Source organism: Rhincodon typus, chromosome 8, assembly GCF_021869965.1.
Source record: "Rhincodon typus isolate 14 chromosome 8, sRhiTyp1.1, whole genome shotgun sequence".
Lineage (NCBI taxonomy): Eukaryota > Metazoa > Chordata > Chondrichthyes > Orectolobiformes > Rhincodontidae > Rhincodon > Rhincodon typus.
Window position 1 is genome coordinate 9,277,632 of NC_063339.1, and position 25,464 is coordinate 9,303,095.

Below are 25,464 nucleotides of genomic sequence, written 5' to 3' on the forward strand. Positions count from 1 at the left end.
GATCCTCTCTGTCACTATCTCCTCCCCGCTCTCCCCTCTCTATCACTAACCCCTCCCTGTCCCTGCCCTACCTTCACCGCTGTCCTCTTTCTGTCGCTTTCCCCTCCCCGCTCTGTCCTCCCTGCCCTCCCTTCTCCATTCTCCCCTCCGTGCCTCCCCGCTCTGCCCTCCCTTCACCATTCTCCCCTCCATGCCACTCTCCTTTCTCTGCTGCCCCATGCTCCTGTTCCTGTCTCAAGCAGGAATGTAACTTCCATTACATTCTCCTTATCCAAGGTCAGCCATCCTGGTGTGAACCAGAAAATTGTCTCAATGTTGAAAGTGAATCCATAGCAAAGTAAAACGAGCAGGTGCCTTTATCACCAACAGGTCAGTTCTGTGTACCTGCTGGGATAAATTAATCAAACTCACTCAGTTCCTCTAGGTTTACCATCTTCCTTTGAACAGCAAGATTCATGAAAGTGAGAAACACGTGTATGCACCATTAAAACTTTTTTGTTATTATTCATTCATGGGATGAGGGTATTACTGGCCAAGCCAGCATTTATTGCCCAGAGGGCAGTCAAGAATGAACCACCTTGCTGTGGGTCTGGAGTCACCTGTAGACCAGACTAGGTAAGGATGGCAGTTTCCTTCCCTAATGGACTTTAGTGAACCAGAGGGGTTTTTTCTCCCCAAAACCACTTTCATGATCATTATTAGACTCTTAATTCCATACTTTTATTAAATTCAAATTCAACCATCTGCAACAGCAGGAGTTTAACCCAAATCCCCAGAACATTTTCTGAAGAAGGGTCTAGGCCCGAAACGTCAGCCTTCCTGCTCCTCTGATGCTGCTTGGCCTGCTGTGTTCATCCAGCTCTACACTTTGTTATCTCAGTTTCCCCAGAACATTACCTGGGTCACTGGGTTAACAATCCAGTGATAAAACCACTCAGCCATCGCCTCCCCGCTCTTGAAACATTATTCCAAATGAGAAATTATCATATGGTCAGAGGAAATACCCACTTCTGGCTACAAGAAGTCAAAAACACTCAATTTGTGGTGGAATTCAGTGGATTGGAGCCAGCTTCTTAATCTGCTCAACTTTAGTTTCATAGAAACTTGGAAAATAGGTGCAAGAGTAGGCCTTTCGGCCCTTCGAGCCTGCACTACCATTCAACATGATCATGGATGAAAATGTAATTTCAGTATCTCTCTCCCGCTTTCTCTCCATACCTCTTTGATCCCTTTAGCCGCAAGGGCCACGTCCAGCTTCCTCTTGAATATATCAAATGAACTGGCCCCAACAGCTTCCTGTGGGAGACAATTCCACAGGTTCACAGTCTCAGAGTGAAGGAATTCTTCCCCATCTTAGTCCTGAAGGCCTTACCCCTTATTCTTAGACTGTGACCCCCTGTTCTGGACTTCTCCAACATCGGGAACATTCTTTTAGCATCTACCTTATTTATCCCTCAACCTTTCCGTGTCCAAACTCCAGATTACAACTTCTCCCCATCACAACCTCTCTCCCAACAGTGTATCATAAAATCCTACAGTGCAGAAAGAGGCCATTCAGTTCATTGAGAGTACACTGACCCTATGAAGAGCATATCACCCGAACGCAACCCCCCACCCCATCCTTGTAACCCTGCATTTCCCATGGTTCAACCACCTAGCCTGCACATCCCTGGACACAATGGGCAATTTCCCATGGCCAATCCACCTAACCCACACACCTTTGGACTGTGGGAGGAAGCCAGAGCACCTGGAGGAAACCCACACAGACACGGGGAGAATGTGCAAACTCCACACAGTCAAAGGCTGGAATCGAACCCAGATCCCTAGTGTTTGTGAGGCAGCACTGATAACAACTGTGCCATCTCAAAGTGTCTCAAAGGGCTTTGAATTTTAACAAAATTAAGTGGAAAATCATAAACTGCTTCAAATACAGTGTAGACCAAGTGAAACACTACTGGACTACAAACAAGGTGAAGGTTTGCTGTTGCAGATTCAACATTTGCATGCAAAGATGTACAATGACAGCTTATTCGACACATGAGATGCAGTTTGTCCTGATAACATCAAAAGCATTACAGAGCTGCCCTGGCGATGATGTGCATGTATTAGACAACCACACAGCTGATGCTGCCTGTAGGGAAGAATAAAGCAAATTCTTTTACAAAACATGCCTGGCATTGATTGTCACATCCCAGACACCTGGCTCCATGAAGTTCAGGATGTTCCAGCACGCGGAACAATTCACAATTTGTTACTGGTCTGTCAAGATGACCAGTCAAAGAGAAAAATCATATACATTCTCGTGTGAAGATATTCCTCTCATACTCATTTCCACTCAGTTATCCTCAGAATTGGAGCCCTGTTGTAACAATGTTCCAAGAGACACATGAATGCAACTTAGCCCAGCGATGGACTGTTATTGGGACTGCCTTACACATAAGGTAAGGGGCCAACACACTGTTTTCCTCTGCAAATGGCCCAGATGATATTAAATATCACGCAGCAGTCTTCAAAGAGAAAGGAGTTTTCAAACTGTTTTGCCAAGTATTCCCTCAATTAGAACCACCTTAGTGCTGATTAATGAGTCATTCATGTTTTGAAAAATTCAGTCATAGGATGAGAAGGTCACTCTCGATTTGTTGTCCATCCCTAATTGCCCAAAGGGCACTCAAGAATGAACCACACTGCCATGTGCTTGGAGTCACATGTCGGCCAGACCAGGTAAGGACAGCAGATTGCTTCCCTGAAAGACATTAGTGAAGCAGATGGGCTTTTTCTCATGACAATTTGTCTAATGGCATGGTCATCGCCAGACTCTTAATTTCAGATTTTCTTTTCAATTGAATTTAAATTCCACCATCTGCCGTGGCAGGATTCGAACACGAGCTCCCAGAACATTACCTGGGTCGTTGGACTAATAGCCTGGAGGTAATACAGCTGGGTCATTGCCTGTGATTGCTTTTCATGGGATTGCATCGCACATGTACCAGATGGCACATTATTATAATTATTCCAACACAATGCAATGCCCTTGAATCACTTTCAGCAAGGTGTGACAAGGCACTATACAAATGTACTGCCTTTCATGACTCACGCTCACAAAATGAGCTGCTGCCTCTTTCTTGACCGTAATTATCCCAGGGTTCTTTGCCACACCATTTGGAACTTGCCTTTTTGGAAGGATCAGGATGGTTTAATAAGCCTCCATCTTTAAAAGCTCACCCATCTTCCTGAACAGGGGGAGCAAGCCTTCCCTCTGGGCTCCCTGGGAAAAGTCACAAAAGACAAATGCATGGCAGGCTTCGCGCACATTTTGGGGAGGCGCGGCAGAGGGTGATAGGGAAACTGCTACCCTCAGTGTCCTGGAATGGCCTTTCTTGGCGTGAGGTTCTGGAGCAATTAGAATGGTGTCACAGCTAGCACCATCCACCATTATCTTCAGACAATGATGGCAAAAGGCTACAAGTTGTAATGGATGTCTAAATATCGCTCATGGTTTTTGGTATTGAGCAGCGTAATTCCGGCAGGGAATTTGCTAAGTACTTGAACAGGGAACAACTTACAGCGCTACAGCGAAGGAACAATCAAAGGGAGACTTGATTAGATATTTGTTTCGGAGCCTGTACCACAATGATGGACCAAGTGGTCTCATTTTTGCTGTATGATTCAACGATAATAGAGCGAATGTTCAAAGCACTTTCCTCACCAATAGTTATGAATTGTTTATTCATTAATCTTCTTTGTGTATTGGGCTGAACCCAACATTAGGCAGATTTGTCATTAGCAGTTAGCTCTGAGTGGCAATTCCTTAATTTGTATTAGTGCGGCACTCAAACTGCAGTCATGTTCTCAATGAAATCACTAAAAGCTAATTTTGAATCATACAATTATCACTCAAAAGGAGAGATGGTTTCCTACTGCTTTTTTATGTCAAAAACATTTGAAAAGGGGAGATAGCTCTCCAGTCAACCTGGAAAATAGACAAACACCCAGTATTGGGCTAAGTTCTTTAACAAGTTGCACTAAACAGCAGAGTTATACCCCAGTAGGTAATGTCACTGGACCAATAACAAGCAACCAAGGCTAATGCGCTAGAGATATGGGTTCAATTCCTCCCATAGGAGCTGGTAGAATTAATATTCAATTAATAAATCTGGAATAAGAAGTTAAAAAGTTGACAGGAAATGTACACAGACGTAAAATCTTCAATTTACTGTAGACAGATTTACAAATGACTTTAGATTGTGTAGTTGATACAAATGTTGTCCTGATTGGTCCTGTGACATTTTCACCTTGAATACTGACAACATGTCCCTTAATACCAGTTGCAAACATGACTATTAACATCACTGACTGACAACTGAGGACATGTTTTGGTGGCTTTAAGCATCAAGATACAACTGATCCTGTGGCAAGCAATTAGGCTGAGGTATAACTCTGCTGTTTAGTGCACCTTGTCAAAGAACTTAGCTCTTCAGTGACCATGACAACTATTATTGAGTGTAGAAAAGTGTCTTGTTTACTTGTGCCCATTAGGGAAGGAAATCTGCTGTCCTTACCCGGTCAGGCCTACATATGATACCATCCCTTCTGAAAGGGTCCAGTAAACCACTCAGTCCAAGGGTAGCTAGAGATGGCCAATAAATACTGACCTTGTCAGTGATCTCCCCATCCTATGATGGAATAAAAAAAATTCACAAATTGCTTACACTGGCTTGTGTCAAACATCTGTGACTTTTGAAAACCTGGTCAAGCTTTAAAGCTGGAATGGCCCAACAGTAAATTTGTTTTTAAAAGAAGAGCTGAAAACTAAAAATAGCAGGCATGGGGCAGCACAGTGGTTAGCACTGCTGCCTCACGATGCCAGGGACCTGGGTTTGATTCCAGTTGCGGGTGGCTGTCTGTGTGGAATTTAAATATTCTCCCCATGTCTGTGTTGGTTTCCTCCAGGTGCTGTGTTTACCTCCCACAGCCCAAGGATGTACAGGTTGTCTGTAGTGTCCATGGATGTGCAGGCTAGGTGGGTTAGCTATGGGAAATGCAGGGTCACAAGGATAGGGTGGGTCTGGATGGGATGCTTTTCAGAGGGTCAGTGTGGACTTGATGGGCCAAACAGCCTGTTTCCACAGTGTAGGAATTGTATGAAATGAACCTACTGGGATAGGAAGTCATTTTAACTTTTATTTCAATAAAAGCCTTCTGATTGGAAAGCAGGGAACAGAGTGATAAATTGGATGATCAGTCAATGTCATAACGAATGGCAGAGCATGTTGAAGAGCTGAATGGCCTACTCATAGGCATAGTGTAATACAGCAAGGAAACAGGCCCTTCGGCCCAAACTGGTCCATGCTGCCCACTCAGCTCATTCCAATTGCCCGCCTTCAGTCCATATCCTTCTGAACCCTTCTCATCCATGTATCTATCCAACTTTTTTTAAAAAATGTTGTTATTGTACCTGCCTCAACCACTTTCTCTGGCAGCCCATTCCATAGACACACCACTCTCTGTGTGAAGAAGTTGCCCCTCAGGTCCTTCTTAAATCTTTGCCCCCTCACCTTAAACCTATACCCTCCAGTTTTCAATTCCCCATCCCTGGGTAAAAGACTATATAAATTCATCCTATCAATGCCCCTCATGATTTTACACACCTCAATACGGTCACTTCTCATTCTCCTACATTCCAAGGAATAAATTCCTATCCTGGCCAACCTCTCCCTATAACTCAGGCCTACTGGTCCTGGCAACATCCTCGTAAATCTTCTTTGCACACTTTCCAATTTAATTATGTCTTTCCTACAGCAGGGTGACCAAAACTGTACACAATACTCCAAGTGCGGCCTCACCAGTGACTCATACAACTGTAACATAACGTCCCAACTCCTATACTCAATGCCTCGACCGATGAAGGCCAGCATGCTAAATGCCTTCTTCACCACCCTGTCTACTTGTGACGCTACTTTCAATGAAGTATGTACTTGTATTTCCAGGTCCCTCTGTTCCACAACACTCCTCAGGACCTTCCCATTTACTGTATAAGTCCTACCTTGGTTTGACTTTCCAAAGTACAATACCTCACACTTATCTGTATTGAATTGCATTTACCAATCCTCAGCCCAATTCTCCATCTGATCAAGATCCTGCTGTAATTTATGATAACCTTTGTCGCTATCAACAATACCTCCTAATTTTGTATCATCTGCAAACTTACTAACCATGCCTTGTGCTTTCACATCCAGATAATTTATGTAAATAACAAATTACAAAGGTCCCAGCACCGACGCCTATGGCACACCACTAGTCACAGGCCTCCAGTCTGAGAAACATCCTTCAACCATCACCCTCTGCTTCCTACCATCGAGTCAGTTTTGAATCCAATTAGCTAGCTCTCCCTGGGTCCCATGCGACCTAACCTTCATGACTAGCCTGCCATGTGGGACCTCATCAAAGGCCTTACTAAAGTCCATATATCCAACATCCATTGCCCTACCCTAACCTATCCTCTTGGTTACCTCTTTGAAAAACTCTAAAAGATTTGTCAGACATGACTTCCCGCGCACAAATCCATGCTGACAATCCCTACTCCTGCTCCTATTTACTATCTTTCTTTGTTCCATTAGGTCAAGGATATTCTGCTTATGCGTGTGGACAACAATAACCCCTTGCATTTATGTAGCACCTTTAATCTGAGGAAATATTCCCCGACAGTTTACATAATAGAACAAAAATTGACACTGGCCCTTGTAGGAGGATACCAGGTGAAGTGCCCAAAGGCTTCATTATTGAGTTTGGTTTTTAAGGGGGCAGAGAAAGAGAGAGAGACAGAGAGTGAGAGAGAGAGCGCAAGGGAGAAATGGATCATTCTAATGAAAGAATTTCAGCAATTTATTACAGGTGGATGGAGGGGCAGGGTTTGGATTAGCAACCAAAAGAAAAGAAACATTTGCATTTAGATAGCACTAGTCACAACCTGAGGACAGCTCACAGTGCTTCATAACGGATGAACCTTTAAAGCATTGTCATTCCGATAATGTCAGAAACAGAGCACAACATATCTTTCTTCATTGCGAGGGCTCTTCTTGAGATTTTCTCAAGGGTTACATTTTCATTTTTAGGGGTTATTTTTATTGGTTTTCAGGGCATCCTTATCCATTCTCACTGACTCATTTATTAGGCAATGCAATCAAGGTGCTGGGAACTTCTGAATTTGTGTTGACCTCCGCAGTATTTGACACACATATAGGGGGAGGGGTATTATCACTGGATTGTTAAGCTAGAGTTCCAGGTAATGTTCTAGGGACCCAGGTTCAAATCCCACTGCTGCAGATGGTGGAATTAGAATTCAATAAAAAATCTAGAATTAGGAGCCAAATGATGACAGTGGATCTATTGTTGATTGTTGGAAAAACCCATTAATGGTTCATTAATGTCCTTTAGCGAAGGAAACTGCCATCCTTACCTGGTCTGGCCTCCATGTGACTCCAGACACACAGCAATATGGTTGACTCTTAACTGCCCTCTGGGCAATTAGGGATGGACAATAAATGCGGGCTTAGTCAGTGATGCCCTCATCCTGTGAATGAATAAAAAAAAACAAGCTCCCACAAATAGTAATGTGATAATGTTCAAATGTTCTGTGATGTGAAATAAGGGATAAAACTTGGCAAAAATTTCCAAGAAGAATTCAGCTGCTGTCTCTCAAAATCAAATTGGGTGCGGCAGAGCTGGTATTGGCATGGACCACACATCACAACTAGGTTGATGGACTGAAAAGTGTTTCATGTTCCAAGCTTCCTTGTCCCCTTAACAAAGTAGAACATTGATGTTCTGCTCTCTCTCTCTGTCTCTCTCGTATCATTCACCAACAGGTGATCATTTTTTGATCTTCTATTTCTGTCAAATTTACTATTTTCTGTGAAAAGAATCCATTGATCTCTTCCATGACTGAACCTGCTTGATCTCACCGAAAGAAAAGAAAAGCTTCCCAGTGATGGAATGAATCTAACCAAGCCTTTTCTTTTCCCAATTTGCATGAAATATCCGTGTTATACACCTCCCTGGTGTTTTATCCATCACTGATTGTTTCCAGGAATAATTCCTGCTCTCTGCAGTCATCCTTGCCTGGGGAATACTCCCTGTTGCATATCAAAAACAGATTGTTGTCATAACCTTGAAAGTTCTCTTCTGTTCATACTCCACCGGTATATTAACCTTCACATAGCATATCCTGTATTTGATTCATTTAGTCATGTACAGACTTTTGAATTTCTAATCCACCAAAAGCAATCATAACATGAACTATCACCCTCCTGAAATACTGTAGATTATATCCATCACAGCCCCTGACTTAAGTTATTTGCTTTTATATATATACCATGAACGAGATGAAATATTATTGCACGCACTTATATGTATTTTCGAAATAGAATAAAGTATTTCTTTCTTTAATGCATATTTTATAAATAAATGGGAAATACATATTAAACAAAATGCAGACAAAAAATTATGAGAGGCATAGACAGAGTAGATCATGTGAACCTTTTCCTCGTGGCAGACATGTGTAAGAGCAGAGGGCATAAGTTTAAGTTGAGGAGTATTTCTGAAGGAAATCAGAGGATGGTAGAAACATGGAATGTGATGTCTGAGACAGTGGTGGAGGCAGGTACTCTTGCAACATCTAAGAAGCATGTGGACAGCCACTTAAAATGTCAGGACACAGTAGACTATAAACCAAGTGCAGATAAATGGAATTCGTGTAGTTTGGTGTTTGTTGGTCAGCAGAGACATGGCGAGCCGAAGAGCCTGCTCTGTGCCGCGTGACTCGATGACTTTATTTCAAGTCAACGACATTTCCTCAGAAGAGCCTGACAAAAGACCATCAACCACAAATGTTATCTCTTATTCTCTATCGTGTGCAGCCTGACACCCCGACTGTTTTTTCGCATTTTCAGGTTTTCTTTCAGACATCCGTCATCCGCAGGATGTTTGCTTAGCGACAGATAAGTTTCCGAGAGTGTAACACGTTTATATAATAACATAAATCAAGGAACTACAGATGCTGGAGAATGGAAACAAAGAAAAACTGAGAATACTGGAGAAACTCAGCAGGTCTAGCTGTGGAGAAAGAAATGAAGTTAATATTTTGAGTCCGGTGATACATTCCATTGCACTGTCTCAAAATATGCTCCATTTGATACGAAGAGAAAAATAATCACAGCTGCTGGAAATACATGACAGGTGAATGAAGTTCTGCAAAGGAAAATAAAAATAAAAGGACTGCAGGCTCCACATCAGAACTTTTCTCTTTTCACTTTCTGATGGACCTGTTATCTCCCTCAAGTCTTCTCAACTTGCACTGAGCTATCAATTACTAGTGGATGATTAACTGCCTGTCTGTTTGACTGGTCAGGCCCTAAATTCTGGAATTCCCTTGCTAACCCTCTCTCTCCTCTGTTTCTGCCCACAAGGTAATCATACATACAGGGGAGGTGATGGCCTAGTGGTATTATCGCTGGACTGTTAATCCAAAGACCCAGACAGTGTTCTGGGGACCTGGGATTAAATCCTGCCATGGCAGATGGTGGAATTTGAATTCAATAAAATATCTGGAATTAAGAATCTAATGGTGACCATGAATCCATTGTCAATTGTTGGGGGGAAACCCCATCTGGTTGACTGATGCCCTTTAGGGAAGGAAACTGCCATCCTTACCTGGTCTAGCCTACTTGTGAGTCCAGACCCACAGCAATGTGTTTGACTCTTAACTGTCCTCCGGGCAATTTGGGATGGGCAATAAATGCTAGACAACAAGGTACAGGGCTGGATGAACACAGCAGGCCAAGCAGCATCATAGGAGCAGAAAGGCTGACGTTTCGGGCCTAGACCCTTCATCAGAAAAGGGGGGAGGGGAAGGGGGTTCTGAAATAAATAGGGAGAGAGTGGGAGGCGGATAGAAGATGGATAGAGGAGAGGATAGGTGGAGAGGAGACAAACAGGTCGAAGAGGCGGGGATGGAGCCAGTAAAGGTGAGTGTAGGTGGGGAGTTAGGGAGGGGATAGGTCAGTCCAGGGAGGATGGACAGGTCAAGGGGGCGGGATGAGGTTAGTCGGTAGGAGATGGAGGTGCGGCTTGAGGTGGGAGGAGGGGATAGGTGGGAGGAAGAACAGGTTAGGGAGGCGGGGATGAGCTGGACTGGTTTTGGGATGCGGTAGGGGGAGGGGAGATTTTGAAGCTTGTGAAATCCACATTGATACCATTGGGCTGCAGGGTTCCCAAGCGGAATATGAGTTGCTGTTCCTGCAACCTTCGGGTGGCATCATTGTGGCACTGCAGGAGGCCCAGGATGGACATGTCATCTGAGGAATGGGAGGGGGAGTTGAAATGGTTCGCGACTGGGAGGTGCAGTTGTTTATTGCGAACTGAGCGTAGGTGTTCTGCAAAGCCGTCTCTGAGCCTCCGCTTGGTTTCCCCGATGTAGAGGGAGCCACACTGGGTACAGCGGATGCAGTATACCACATTGGCAGATGTGCAGGTGAACATCTGCTTGATGTGGAAAGTCTTCTTGGGGCCTGGGATGGGGGTGAGGGAGGAGGTATGGGGGCAGGTGCAGCACTTCCTGTGGTTGCAGGGAAAAGTGCCGGGTGTGGTGGGGCTGGAGGGGAGTGTGGAGCGGACAAGGGAGTCACGGAGAGAGTGGTCCCTCCGGAAAGCAGATAAGGGTGGGGAGGGAAAGATGTCTTTGGTGGTGGGATCGGATTGCAGATGGCGGAAGTGTCGGAGGATGATGCATTGGATCCGGAGGTTGGTGGGGTGGTACGTGAGGACGAGGGGGATTCTTTTTCGGTTCTTATTGCGTGGACGGGGTGTGAGGGATGAGTTGCGGGAGATGTGGGAAACATGGTTGAGGGTGTTCTCAACCACTGAGGGGGGGAAGTGACGGTCCTTGAAAAACGAGGACAACTGAGATGTACGGGAGTGGAATGCCTCATCCTGGGAGCAGATGCGGCGGAGGCGAAGGAATTGGGAATAGGGGATAGCACTTTTGCAGGAGGGTGGGTGGGAGGAGGAGTATTCTAGGTAGCTGTGGGAGTCGGTGGGCTTGAAATGAGTGTCGGTTTCGAGGTGGTTGCCCGATATGGAGACAGAGAGGTCCAGGAAGGGGAGCCAGGTATTAGAGATGGTCCAAGCATTGGTGGTTCAGTGGTAGAATTCTTGCCTGCCACGCAGGAGGCCTGGGTTCGATTCCCGGCCAATACATCACATTCACTTGTGCTCTTTGGGGCAATAAATGCTGCCTGGCCAGTGATGCCCTCATCCCATGAATGAATAAAGGAAAACAAAATCTACCTCTTTGACCAAGCTTTTTAGGTACCTGCTTAGTTGTGTATTATGTTTATTTGTATCCAGATGTTCTCATTAACAGGGGGCTCGTGTGTGCCCCTACTGGGGACTTATGAAGTGCAGTGGTAGTCTCCCGACCTCTGAGCCAAGAGACCTGGGTTTCAGTCCTAACGGCTCCAGACGTGTGTGAACAGATGGATTACAAATTATCTGTGTGCCTCTATGAAGGGACAGAGATTGAAACTATGTTTGTTGGATTAGGAGGTATACACTTGTAAAGTGCAATTCTGTAAATAAATGCTTACAAAAGTATGTGAAGTTTGGCTCCAATACTATCCTTCACTAACCAACTTTCTGTAATATAAGATGATGCTAGCAAAGAATGATGAAGAGTCCAAGCAAATTGGACATAAGCATACCATGGCACTTTGCAGTTGTCTTCTACAGCTATGTATATGCCCACACCAAATTGACAACCTTTTTTTTTAATTTCTTGCTTCCAACCTTCATCTTTGGGCAGCTATAGTCCTCTCCATGTTTTACTACACATTGGTGAAGGGTAGAATTGGCCTCTGGAGCTTAACAGCCTGCTAATGTTACATGGTGTCTAATTTTATTTGGCAATAACCGATGTGAAGTGGTTTAAGATATTTCATGCTGGAAACGACATTTTGGAGCGCAGGTTCACAGTTCCTTGAAAGTGGAGTCGCAGGTAGATAGGATATTGAAGGAGGTGTTTGGTACGCTTGCCTTTATTGGTCAGTGCATTAAGTATAGGAGTTGGTAGGTCATGTTGCGGCTGTGCAGGACATTGATTAGGCCACTACTGGAATACTGCACTCAGTACTGGTTTCCGTGCTACAGGAAGGATGTTGTGAAATTTGAAAGGGTTCAGTAAAGATTTACAAGGACGTTGCTGGGGTTGGAGGGTTTGAGCTATAGGGAGGGGGTTAATAGGCTGGGACTATTTTCCCTGGAGTGTCGGAGGCTGAGGGGTGACCTTATAGAGGTTTATAAAATCATGAGGGGGCATGGGTAGGGTGAATAGAAAAGGTATTTTCCCCACTGTGGGGCAGTCCAAAACAAGAGGGCATAGGTTTAAGGTGAGAGGGGAGAGACTTAAAAGGGACCCAAGGGGGAGCTTTTTCACACAGAGGGTGGTGCGTGTATGGAATGAGCTGCCAGAGGAAGTGGTGGAGGCTGGTACAATTACAACATTTAAAAGGCATCTGGATGGGTACATGAATAGGAAGCGTTTAGAGGGATATGGGCCAAATGCTGGCAAATGGGACTAGGTTTATCTAGCACATCTGGTCAGCATGGACAAGTTGGACCAAAGGGTCTATTTCTGTGCTGTACATTTCTATGACTCTAAAGTTTCAAGACAAAATGAGTGCACTTCCTCCAAGTCTGAAGATTCAAGTTCCCTTCCAGTGCAGTACTGAGGGAATGTGACAGGTGTAGTCTTTCAGATGAGACATTATCCCCACGTAGAAACATTAAAAAAGGAACAAGAGTAGTCCAATCAGCCCTTTGAGCCAGCTCCACCATTCAATATGATCATGGCTGATCAGTCAACTTAGTAACCTGTTCCCACTTTCTCCCCATATCCTTTGATCCCTTTAGCCCTAAGAACTATATCTAATGTTTTGGCATCAGTCTCTTTCTGTGGCAGAGAACTCCACAGGCTCAACATTCTCTGGGTGAAGGAATTGCTCCTCATCTCAGTCACAAATACCCTTCCTTGTATCCTTTGATTGTGACCCTAGTTCTGGACATCCCAGTCATCAGGAACATCCTTCCTGCATTTACGCTATCTAATCGTGTTAGAATTTTACAGGTTTTACGAAATCACCCTCATTCTTCTAAACTCCGGTGAATATAGTCCAAACCAATCCCATCTCTCTTCATACTTCAGTCCTGCAATCCCAGGTCCTTTCTATTGGGCCCATGGTCCTTTAAAGATCCTACAACAATATGTCTAAACGGAATAGGCAAGATGCCCCCCATTGTCTAATATTTTTTCTTCAAACAATATCAATTAAACAAATTATCCAGTCATTATCACATTGCTTTGTGTGGGATTATGTTATGCACAAATTGGCCTCCCTGTTCTTGACATTAACACACCTACTAAACTTCAAAGTTAGTGTATTGGCTACAAAATGTTTTGGGATACACTGACGTCATTGGAATGTCAATAATTTTGTTAAGATACAGAGGTAAAGGTTATTTGGCTAATTGAGGGTGGCACAGTGGCTCACTGCTGCCTCACAGTGCCAGGGACCCGGGTCCGATTCCAAACTGGGGGGACTGCCTGTGTGCAGTTTGCACGTTCTCGCCGTGGCTGTGTGGGTTTCCTTCAGGTGCTCCAGTTTCCTCCCACCGTGCAAAGGTGTGCAGGTTAGGCGGATAAGCCATGGGAAAGGGATAAGGTAGTGGAGGATGGGTCCGGGTGGAATGGTCTTAGAGGATCAGTGTGGACTTAATGGGCCGAATGGCCTGTTTCCAAACTGTAGGAACTGTATAGAGTATTGAGAGCATTTGTAAAGCAAGACCGTCAGGCCACTGGCATCAGTGCACTGGAAGTAGACATACATAATTCAATATTCTTTGAATAAACCCATTAGCAAAAAGTGTTAACTTTTTACATCACTTGGGACCAGTGATATGATAATGATGGTTGCAATATCAAAGCAAGTATTCCTTTTCTTCAGCACAAACTGTCAAACAATTGGGAAATCTGCATTCCGCCTTTGAGACTAAGAGTCACCTTTCTCCGCACTGGCCTGTAAATGATGAAGTCACTTCAACCCATGGAGTAACTGAGCTCTGGCACCATCGAGCAACAAAATGGCAAACAGGAGACAATTTCTCTTCCCACTGTGAACAAGCTACACGCTTCACCAGCTCCAAAGGCTGACTTGCCGCACCATAATGACTGTGTGTAACTCTGCGTAAATAGAACCTGCACCCAGTTCCATCAGTAGTAGCCACACAGTATGCTGTCACAGTTATCTGGTCACTGCGTCGACTTGCACAGGCCATCATTTGTGTTCTGCCATACTTACAAATGGCAAAAAGAAACCATCACGGTTAATTTGGTGAATACACTGCCTGATTTGGTTCTGACTTGGAAGACCTTGGGTTCAAGCTTTGCTCACACCTCCTCATTTCTGAGATTTTTTTAAATTTCAAAAATACACTTTATTGACAAAAATACCTTTGTATATATACATGGTCACAAATGCAGTTCTGTTCTGTGCAGTAGCATATCAAGGAAACAAACAGACATTGGAGTTTGACTCTATCCAAACAAACCAAAGACCTTGCTTGCACACGCAATACTATAGCTACATGCATTTGACACACTAGGAGGGTCAATTACTGAATGGACCCCCAATTAACTTCATCAGGAAGACCTCAGACAGGGGTCTTTCCCCTCTGTGCGTTGGCAGCAGCTGCCCCAAGTTTTAGTGCATCCCTCAGCACATCGTGCTGGACCTTCGAATGTGCCAGTCTGCAACAAGGTCACCTCCTTGTTCTGGAAGACTGATGTGATGGACACCAAGTGAGTTCATCCATACTACTAACAAGCCCACTGTGATCCACAGCAAAGGGCTACACTGAAAAACGGCCATTTAATCGAGGTGCGGGGAGTGGAACATTGCAGAGAGTCAATGCAGGCTCACCAACCCTGAAGGGCTCACCGGGAGTCTTCAAGAATTAAAGATGAATGCTTTAGCCATTTCCTTTGAGAATGTTGATTTACGGGGCATTAAAATATTTCAGACAGGTGGGATGCAGGCCTGAGTGGTGCAGGTGAGAGTGGTGAGGGCGGAAGGTTAGGAACAATAAACAGTCTCTCATTCTCACTTGCAGCATAACACTCTGTTCTGAAGCAGGGCTGTGTGTCACAAGATAAAAACGACAGTGGATATAGGCAAATGAGAATAAGCTGACTATGCATACGGTGCCTGAAACCATTGTCTTGGGTGTTAGTCACCATTTGTTTTGCCAACTCCTTCCCGATGTGGTTCACAAGCTGGACAGATCCAATGGTCAGCTGAATACAAGCCGCTTTTGTTTTTTCTTGTTATAATTCAGGAGTTGAGGGCACCCAGAATTTATTGCCCATGCCTGATTGCCCTAGAGAAGGTGGCACTGCACTGTTTTCTCGAATGCTGTTGATTGTGGATATGCCCAGTCCCCACATTTTGACCCAGTGACATTAGGTCACAGAGTGACAGAGTTGTGCAGCATGGAGACAGACCCTTCTGTCCAACTCATCCATGCCGACCAGCTATCCTAAAGTAATCTAGTCCTATTTGCCAGCATTTGGCCCATATCCCTCTAAACCCTTCCTATTTACGTACCCATCCAAATGCCTTCTAAATATTGTAATTGTACCAGACTCCACCACTTCCTCTCGTAGCTCATTCCATACACGCACCAGCCGCTGCTTGAAAAAGTTGCCCCTTAGGTCCCTTTTAAATCTTTCCCCTCTCACCTTAAACCCATGTCCTCTAGTTTTGGCCTCACTTATCTGGGAAAAAGACCTTGGCTACTCACCCTATCCATGGCCCCATGATTTCGTAAATTTCTTTCGTAAACTCCAGCACTGATTCTCCAGGGAAAATAGCCCCAGCCCATTCGGCCTCTCCCTGTAGCTCAAACCCTCCAACCCTGGCAACATCCTTGTAAATCTTACATGATTCCAACGGTCATATGATTCCAAAATGGCTCCAATTCAGGATGGTGCATGGTTTGGAGAGGAATGGGTAGCTTGTGGTGTTCCCACATGTTTTCCCTTTTCCTTATATCATGGGATCACAGAATTATTATGGGGTATAAAGAGGCCATTTGGCCCATTGTGCCTACACTGGTTCTATTATCTAGTCCAGATCTTCTGTCTTTCTCCCGTATCCTTGAATACCATTTCTATCCAAATAATCATCCAATGCCTTCCTGCATGCTTCAGTTGAACTGCCTCCCCTCCCCCCACTTCCAGGCAGTGCATCCCGTTGCCTAACTACTCACTGAGTGCAAAAACTTTTTCTCAAATCACCCTCGCTTCATTCACACTTCGTTTTAAATCTGTGCCCTTTTGTTCTTCTCCGGGAACAACTTCTCCCTATCTAGTCCAGTCTGCTCATAACTTTGAAAGCCTCTGTCAAATCTCCTCTCCTCCAAGGAGAAAAGGTAGCGGCCACAGGTTTTAAAGTTGGAAGGAGCCTTGGTGAGTTGCAGTGGTACGTCCTGACTGTGGTGCACATGGCAACCATTCTGCAGTGCCGTTGAAGCAAGTGAACGCTCAAGAGAAGTTACTGCTGTGACCATCTGCTCCATGCTGCAGCAATAGGACAATGGTACACGGTCATGTAAGGATCAAGCTTCTCTGGAAAACACCTCACCAACCTTCAGATTACAAGACTGAATGTGCTTTGAAAGCACTTCCACTGGCAGTAAATGCTTAATGGCATTGTGACAGACAAAGTAAGCATTAATTTTTGCTTTTACGATGCAATGGGAAGAATTTGAAGGAACTGAGTCTGTCTTCTCATAGAATCCCTACAGTGTAGAAATGGGCCCTTCGGCCCAACAAGTCCATACTGAACCTCAGAGCATCCCACCCAGACCCATCCTCCGACAACCCACCTAATCTACACATCCCTGAACACTACAGACAATTTAGCACAGCCAATCCACCTAGCCTGCACATCTTTGGACTGTGGGAGGAAACCCACGCAGACATGGAGAGAACATGCAAACTCCACACAGACAGTCGCCCGAAGCTGGATCAAACCTGGGTCCCTGGCACTGTGAGGCAGCAGTGCTAACCACTGTGCCACCGTGCCACTTCTATTGGACTTGCCCGTCGCCCCACATTCTGCATTTCTTTCTCTTTTCAGTAACCATGGGGGTTGAGGGTCAGTGCTTGGTATAGACTCGTTTGGGAGATCACCAAATTCTGTGATGGAATCATTTGGCTAAATGAGCAGAGTTAATGCTCAGAGCAAAGACAATGGTTTCGGGCTCCATATGCGCAGCCAGCTTGCTCTCCTTTCCCAACATGAGCAGTCATTTTTATCTGGTGTCAAGCAAATCACAGCAAGCAAAGATGTCAATTCTGGCATTGTCAGACCTGCAGTTTTGAGGCATTGGAGGTTAATCTCCAGCATTTTGCACAACCAACTAAAAAAGGTTGTTCCTTTGTATGAATCTGCAAGCCTATAGCGTAAAAACACAGGGTCTGAATTCAAGGGTTGTCAACCATCGTTGTGTGTATTCCTGGATGTTTCATCACATGATATCCTGCCTCCAACTATTCCTGCCCCCGCGCTCCCATTCCTGGTCACCTGACATGTCCATGCCAATGGTGCCCTTTCTTCCAACATCCAGTGGGAAAACAGAGTCGAATTTGGGTAATTTTTGACTCTTCAACTTTTGTTTTTGCATCCACTAATAAGCCCCTAGCCTAATATCCAGGATTTGCTGCCCATCAATAATGGTCCCTGAACTGAATGGCTAGCTAGGCCATTCCAGAGGGTAATTAAGTATCAACCACATTGCTGTGGGCCTCGAGTCACAACTAAGCCAGGCCAGGTAAGGACAAAATACACCTCTGAAAGCCATAGTAGGAGCTGCAGATGCTGGAGAATCTGAGATAACAAGGTGTAGAACTAGATGAACACAGCAGGCCAAGCAGCATCAGAGGAGCAGCAAAGCTGATGTTTCGGGTCGAAACATCAGCCTTCCTGCTCCTCTGATGCTGCCTGGCCTGCTGTGTTCATCCAGCTCTACACCTTGTTATCTTAAAGCCATAGTGTGGTCACGCATGGTAGACAGGAAGAAACCTTTTCTCCTTGATATATAGATCAATGACCAGGAGGCACTGGTTTAAAGTAAGAGGCAGGAGGTTTAGAGGAGATGTGAGGAGAAACTTTTTGAACCAGACAGTGATGGGAATCTGGAAGTTGCTGCCAGTAGGATGGGAGAGACAGAAACCCTTATCACATTTAAGAAGTTTTTAGATGTGCACTTGTGATATTAAGGCTACATGGCTATGAGTCAAGTGCTGGAAAATGGGATTAGAATCATTAGGTGGCCACTTTTGATTAGCATGGACACAATGGGCTGAATGGCCTTTTTCTGTGATCTCTATAACTCTGAGTGCAATTTCGTCAAACTGCAGAGAATTTTTCTCTGACTGTATATAGTCCTCTTCACATACTGATAGTCATGCAGTAATTGTACTGAAACTGTTGTTGCAATCCATTGGATTTCTTTGGGCTTTACTCAGAGTGTACCACAACTGGAGTGAAATTATTGTTTCAACCCAAAAAAGGGACACAAAGTGGAAATCAATGTTATTGGTGTCTGGAGTGCAATTGCTTCAAAATACCTAGTGTAACCTTTCACTAAGAAATTAAAATGTTTTTATCCTCACAGAAAAGAATTGAGGCTTTTCAATTGCACCATAAATAAAAGGTTAGAGCACTGCACGGAACTGACTTCGAGATGAAAAGAATATCAACGAAAACTTACAAATAAATGGACCGAGATTGACAGTAACTGGCACTGTTTATCAGGGCAATAACCAACTGTGTGAGAGGGAGGTAATGGCCTAGTGGTATTATCGTTGGACTGTTAATCCAGAGACCCAGATAACATTCTGGGGACTGGGGCTCGAATCCCGCGACAGCAGATGGTGGAGTTTGATTTCAATAAATATCTGGAATTAAGAGACTAATGATGACCATGAATCAATTGCCGATTGTTGGAAAAGCCTATCTGGTTCATTAATGTCCTTTAGGGAAGGAAACTGCCATCCTTACCTGGTCTGGCCTATGTGTGACTCCAGATCCACAGCAGAGTGGTTGACTCTTAACTGCCCTCTGGGCAATTAGGGATGGGTAATCAATGCTGCCTAGCCAGCAACACTCTCATTCCATGAATGAATAAAGAAAAAATAATGCCTTGCTCACTTTTCAGTTGGCCAGCTTTTGTTTGGGAAACTCTGGAATTCTGCATTGAGAGAAGGGATCATTACAGTATTACATTCAGTTAGAGAGTCACAGAGTCATATAGCATGGAAACAGATGCTTCGGTCCAACTGGTCCATGCCGACTATAGCAATATAAATTAGTCCCACCTGCCTGCCCTTGGTCCATATCCTTCCAAACCTTTTCTATTCATGTACTTTTCCAAGTGTCTTTTAGATATTGTAACTGTACCAGCATCCACCACTTCCTCTGGAAGTTCATTCCACACACTAACCACTCTCTTTGTAAGAAAGTTGCTCCTCATGTCCTTTTTAAATCTTTCTCGTCTCACCTTAAAAATATGCTCCCTAGTTTTGAACTCCCCTAGCCCTGGGAAAAGACCTTTGTTATTCACCTTATCTATGCCCCTTGTGATTATATAAACCTCAATAAGGTCACCCCTCAACCTCCTACAGGCCAGTGAAAGAAGTCCCAGCCTATCCAACCAATATTTGTAACTCAAACCCAAAATTCCTGGTAACATCCTGGTAAATATTTGCTGAACCTTCTCCAATTTAATAATATCCTTCCTATAGCAGGGCAATTAGAACTGCACAAAGTACTCCAGAAGAGCCCTCATCAACGTCCTGTGCAACCTTAACATGATGTCCCAACTCTTATACTCAAAGGTCTGAGGAATTAAGGCAAGCGTGCTAAACACCTTCTTAACCACCTTGTCTACCTGCGAGGTAAATTTCAAAGAGTTATTATACCGGAACCCCTAGGTCTCTCTCTTCTACAACATTACCCACTGCCCTACTGTTAACTGGCTAAGTCTTGTCCTTGAGAGATAGTAGGAACTGCAGATGCTGGAGAATCTGAGATAACAAGGTGTAGAGCTGGATGAACACAGCAGGCCAAGCAGCATCAGGGGAGCAGGAAGGCTGACGTTTTGGGACGTTTCTTTTTCTGAAGAAGGGTCTAGGCCCGCAACATCAGCCTTCCTGCTCCTCTAAAGCTACTTGGCCTGCTGTGTTCATCCAGCTCTACACCTTGTTATCTAAGTCTTGTCCTTGTTTGTTTTACCAAAATGCAATATCTCGCATCCAAATTAAATTCAATCTGACGCTCCTCAGCCCATTTACCCAATTGTTCAAGATGTCTTTGCAATCTTAGAGAACCTTCTTCACTGTTGACTATACCACCAATTTTGGTGTCATCCACAAACGTACTAACCATGTCTCCTGTATTCTCATCCAAGTCATTGACATAAATGACACACAAAAGTCAACACAATACCGATCCCTGTAGAGCGCCACTTGTCACAGGCCTCCAATCTGAAAAGCAACCCTCCAAAACTACCCTCTCTCTCCTAGCGCCAAGCCAATTTTGTATCCGAGGCAATCTCATCCTGAATCCCATGTGATCTAACTTTAATATTTAGTCTATCACGTGGAATCTTGTTAAAGCCTTTACCAAAGTCCAAGTAAACAATGTCTACTGCGCTGCCCTCATCAATCTGTTTGGTTACTTTCTCAATAAACTCAATCAAATTTGTAAGGCATGACTTTCCTCACACAAAACCATGCTGACTATCCATAATCATTCCCTGCTTCTTTAAATTCATGTAAATCCTATCTTTCAGAACCACCTCCAATAACTTACCCAACACTGATATCAGACTCATAGGTCTATAGTTCCTAGGCTTCTCCAGAGAGCCTTTAAAAAATTAGCTACCCCTCAGTCCTCCAGTACCTCACCTATGGTTATAAATGATACAATCATTTCTGTTAGGGGTCCCGTAATTTCCTCTCCAACTTTCCACAATGTCCTGAGATACGTCCTGGAGATTTATCCACCTTTACATTTTCTAAGGCCTCCAGCATTTCCTCTTCTGTAACCTGAACTGTTTTCAAAACATCAATATTTATTTCCCTGTGTTCTCTAGCCTCCATTTCTTTCTCCACAGCAAAAAATTGACATGAAATATTCATTTAATATCCCTCCCATCACCTGAGGTTCAACACAAAGATGACATCTTTGATCTTTAAGGGGCCCTACTCTCTTGCTAGTGTCTCTTATGCTCTTAATATACTTGTAAAATTTCTTTGGATTATCCTTAACCTCATCTACCGAGGCTATCTCATATCCCTTCCGCTAGGATTATATTTACTGGAATTTAGAAGAATGAGGGAGGGATTTCATACAAATGTGTACAATTCTAACAGGACTATACAGGGTAAACACAGGAATCATGCTCCTGATGACCAGGGAGCCCAGAACCAGGGATTGCAATCTAAGGATATAGGGTAGGCCATTTAGGACTGAGATGAGGAGAAATTTCCTCACCCAGATGGTAACAAGCTGATGGAAACAGAAAGCATTTGACCCCAAAACATTGAATGTTTACAAAAAGGAGACAGATTTGGTTCTCAGGGATTAAAGGATCAAAGGGAGAAATCTGGAACAGGATACTGGGTTGGATGATCAGCCATGATCCTATTGAATGGGGGAGCAGGCTTAAAGGGTGATTGGCTTCCATTTTCCATGTTTGATTCTCAGACACAAGATACAAAACAGCATGGACAACAAGCAAGGAGCACAGCCTGACTTTGATTGATGGATAGTGAGGGAGATTTGGGTCCTTGCTAGTGGAACATAATGCTCTTCCACTCGTGGCAACACGAGACAGACCTGGTTAATAAAGAGATAAAAAAAAAATTATCCGAACTACTGCTTGTGGTGGCAATCTCCCCATTATAACTAACTTTTCTCCTGAATTCCCCATTGGATTGGGTCATGGAAATCTTATATCCACAGCCCCTGGCTTTGGTTTCTTCTCCCTGAGCAGAAACATCTTCTCTACACATACTCTATCCAAATCCATCGTGATGTTAAAATCAGGTCAGCCTTAAGCCTTCTGCTTTCTCGAGAGAACTGAGAAAAAGCTCCGGGCTATTCAATCTGTCTTGATGATTGAATCCATTTGGTACTGACAGAGTCAAAGGAAATCGGAGCAGGAGTGGCTCATTCTCTCCCTGAACCAGCTCCTCAATTCAACACAATCATGGGCTGACCTTTTACGGCAATGCCTTTGTCCTGCTCTGTCCCCGTATCCCTTGATACCTTTGATATCTATCTTGTCTTGTACATGCTCAAAGATTGAGTCTCCACAAGGCTATGGGTTAGATAATTCCAAAGTTCCCCACACTCTGAGTGGAGGAATCTTTCTCATCTCAGTCCTGAATGGCCTACCCCTTATTCTGAGGCTGTGTCCCCTGATTCTAAAAGCCCCACTCCTCCACAGCTGGGGGGAACGTCCTTCTTGCATCCATCCAATTGAGCCCAATAAGAACTTCAATGAAATGATCTCTCGTTCTTCTGAACTCTCGTGGGTACACGTCCAGTCTCCTCAATCTCTCCCTCACAGGTCAGTCCCACAATTTACAGGGGTCAGTCTGGAGAACATCCACCGCTCTCCCTCAATGGCAAGTATATCCTCCATGAGCAAGCAGACCAGAACTATACACAGTATAGGATTTCACAAGTTTCAAAATCTCCCCTCCCCCCACCGCATCCCAAAACCAGTCCAGCTCGTCCCTGCCTCCCTAACCTGTTCTTCCTCCCACCTATCCCCTCCTCCCACCTCAAGCCGCACCTCCATCTCCTACCGACCAACCTCATCCCGCCCCCTTGACCTGTCCGTCCTCCCTGGACTGACCTATCCCCTTCCTAACTCCCTACCTACACTCACCTTTCCTGGCTCCATCCCCGCCTCTTCGACCTGTTTGTTTCCTCTCCACCTATCCTCTCCTCTATCCCTCTTCTATCCGCCTCCCACTCTCTCCCTATTTATTTCAAAACCCCCTTCCCCTCCCCCTTTTCTGATGAAGGGTCTAGGCCCGAAATGTCAGCCTCTCTGCTCCTATGATGCTGCTTGCCCTGCTGTGTTCATCCAGCCCTGCACCTTGTTGTCTCTATACACAGTACTCCAGGAATGGTCCCACCAAGGCACTATACAAGTGTAGCAAATCAAACTGACACTCCAAGCCTCTTGCACTCATAGCCAAAGTGCCATTAACATTCTAACTGCTTGGCATACCTGACTGACTCATGATCAGGATCAAAGGGAGAAATCTGGAACAGGATACTGGGTTGGATGATCAGCCATGATCCTATTGAATGGGGGAGCAGGCTTAAAGGGTGATTGGCTTCCATTTTCCAAGGTCTGTCAGGTCCCTATGAACAGCAACATCTCTCCCACCCTCATTTGAGAAATACTCAATTTTTGTTTTTCCAGCCAATATGCATAACTTCACATTTTTCCATATCATATGCCATATTTTTGCCCACTCACTTAGCCTCTCAAAATCCTCTTGAAGTCGAATTTACATCCGCCTCACATCTCATAATCCCACCTGGTTTTGTACCATCAGCAAACTTGAAAACATCACATTTGGCCCCCACATCTTGATATATTCCCTATCAACCTGTTCAGAGATGCTATTACCCACCCTCTGGAACAGGTGGGGCTTGAATCTGGGCCTCCCAGCTAAGTGGTAGAGATACTACTACTGCACCACAAGACCCATCCAGCACCCATATCCACCACATTCCTAAACTGTGTCCTTTGGTTGTATACTCCCTAGCCAGGGGAAACATCTTACTTGCATGTCCTTTAGTAATTTCTAGGAATTTTAAAATCAGATGTTCAGATGTGTTTTGACATACTCCTGGAGCAGTTGGGGTTTGAACCCAGGCCATCCAACTCAGAGATAGAGACGCCAGAACAAGAGCCATTTTTATTACCACAGAATGCAGGGGGATATGAAGGAATTGCAGTTGGAAAATTTCCAATCAACCTGTTCAGTGATGTTGTTATACACCTCTGGAACAGGTGAGACTTGAACCCAGACCTCCTGGCTCAGAGTAAGGGACACTACTACTGTGCAAAAGAACCCTAGCCCCAGAGGCAGGATATTTTTGAATCAGCCTGTTCAGAGATGTTACAGCACACTTCTGGAGCAGATGGGACTTGAACCCAGATCCCCTAGCTCAGAGATATGGACACCACAACAGTGCCGCAAGGACACTCGTCCCATATCCAAATTGTTGTGATTAGCTGGGGCACAATAACTGGTCTTTGCTGATCAATCACGAGAGAAAAGAAAAACTACAGAGCCTGACAAAGCACAGTTAGTAAAGGGGAAACTATCACAAGCTCTTGTGACCGTAGATTCATGCTGGGCTGTGAAGACTATTTGCAGCTCTTTGCTTTTCTCTCTCCCTTGTATCCTGAGTTATCTGGCACTGCCTTGCTGGTGCAACAGGGGAAGATGCAACATGGCTGTTCTTCTGCCGAGCCCTCTTCCAGCTGAGTGAGCTGAGAATTGACCATTTATGCTTTTATCCAGCAACAACCAGTTCTCCTTTCTCTCCCCTCACAGCCACCCTCAAGATATTCCCTGAAGCCTCTGTGCTGCACAATCAACTTCTCCGCTGATCCGTGACAGCGTTCCTTTTGATCACGAGTGTTCTGAGCCATTTAATTGAAAGCGGCCGACACTTCCCTCTGACAATGGTGCTAACGGGTGAAGGCAGGTTCTTATTAACTGCAGTGAGGAAACCACCTCCATTGCGCACAATTAACTGCTGATAGACAAGCTGTTGTTGCTCTCTGTCTGACTATTCAGCTGCGAGGATGCAAAGCAACATTAACATTCTTTTTTCTTTCAAAAAAAAAGTATTCAGGGGAAAATGCTTGTGCCAGCTTTTTGACTGCACTGTATTACATTCTCCAGGATGGAGGGAGTAGTGAGTCTTCCATCTGCGTTGGAGATTCAGCTTGGGTAGGTTTGCATTCGGAATCTTTATGTCCAACACGAAAATCGCTGTGACGTTTTTTTATGCATTGTTAATAAAAAACCTACTAGGTGTAGTAGTATTATCGCTGGACTGTTAATTCAGAGAGCCAGGTATTGTTCTGGGGAGATAGTAGGAACTGCAGATGCTGGAGAATCTGAGATAATACGGTGTAGAGCTGGATGAACACAGCAGGCCAAGCAGCATCAGGGGAGCAGGAAAGCTGATGTTTCGGGCCTAGACCCTTCTTCAGAAGAAGGGTCTAGGCCCGAAACATCAG

The 25,464-nt window shown here is 44.6% G+C and overlaps 1 protein-coding gene and 1 non-coding gene across 2 annotated transcripts in view; one reads left to right on the plus strand and one right to left on the minus strand.

The window, feature by feature from the left end:
- The window catches only part of nrxn3a (neurexin 3a), a 1,856,693-nt gene that overhangs the window by 611,604 nt on the left and 1,219,625 nt on the right, over positions 1-25,464 (minus strand). Inside the window, 1 exon segment of the mRNA XM_048600025.1 lies at positions 4,574-4,590. Coding sequence (XP_048455982.1) covers positions 4,574-4,590 — 17 coding nt within the window.
- trnag-gcc lies at positions 11,183-11,253 on the plus strand. Its single transcript has one exon. It is a non-coding gene; the product is annotated as a tRNA-Gly (tRNA).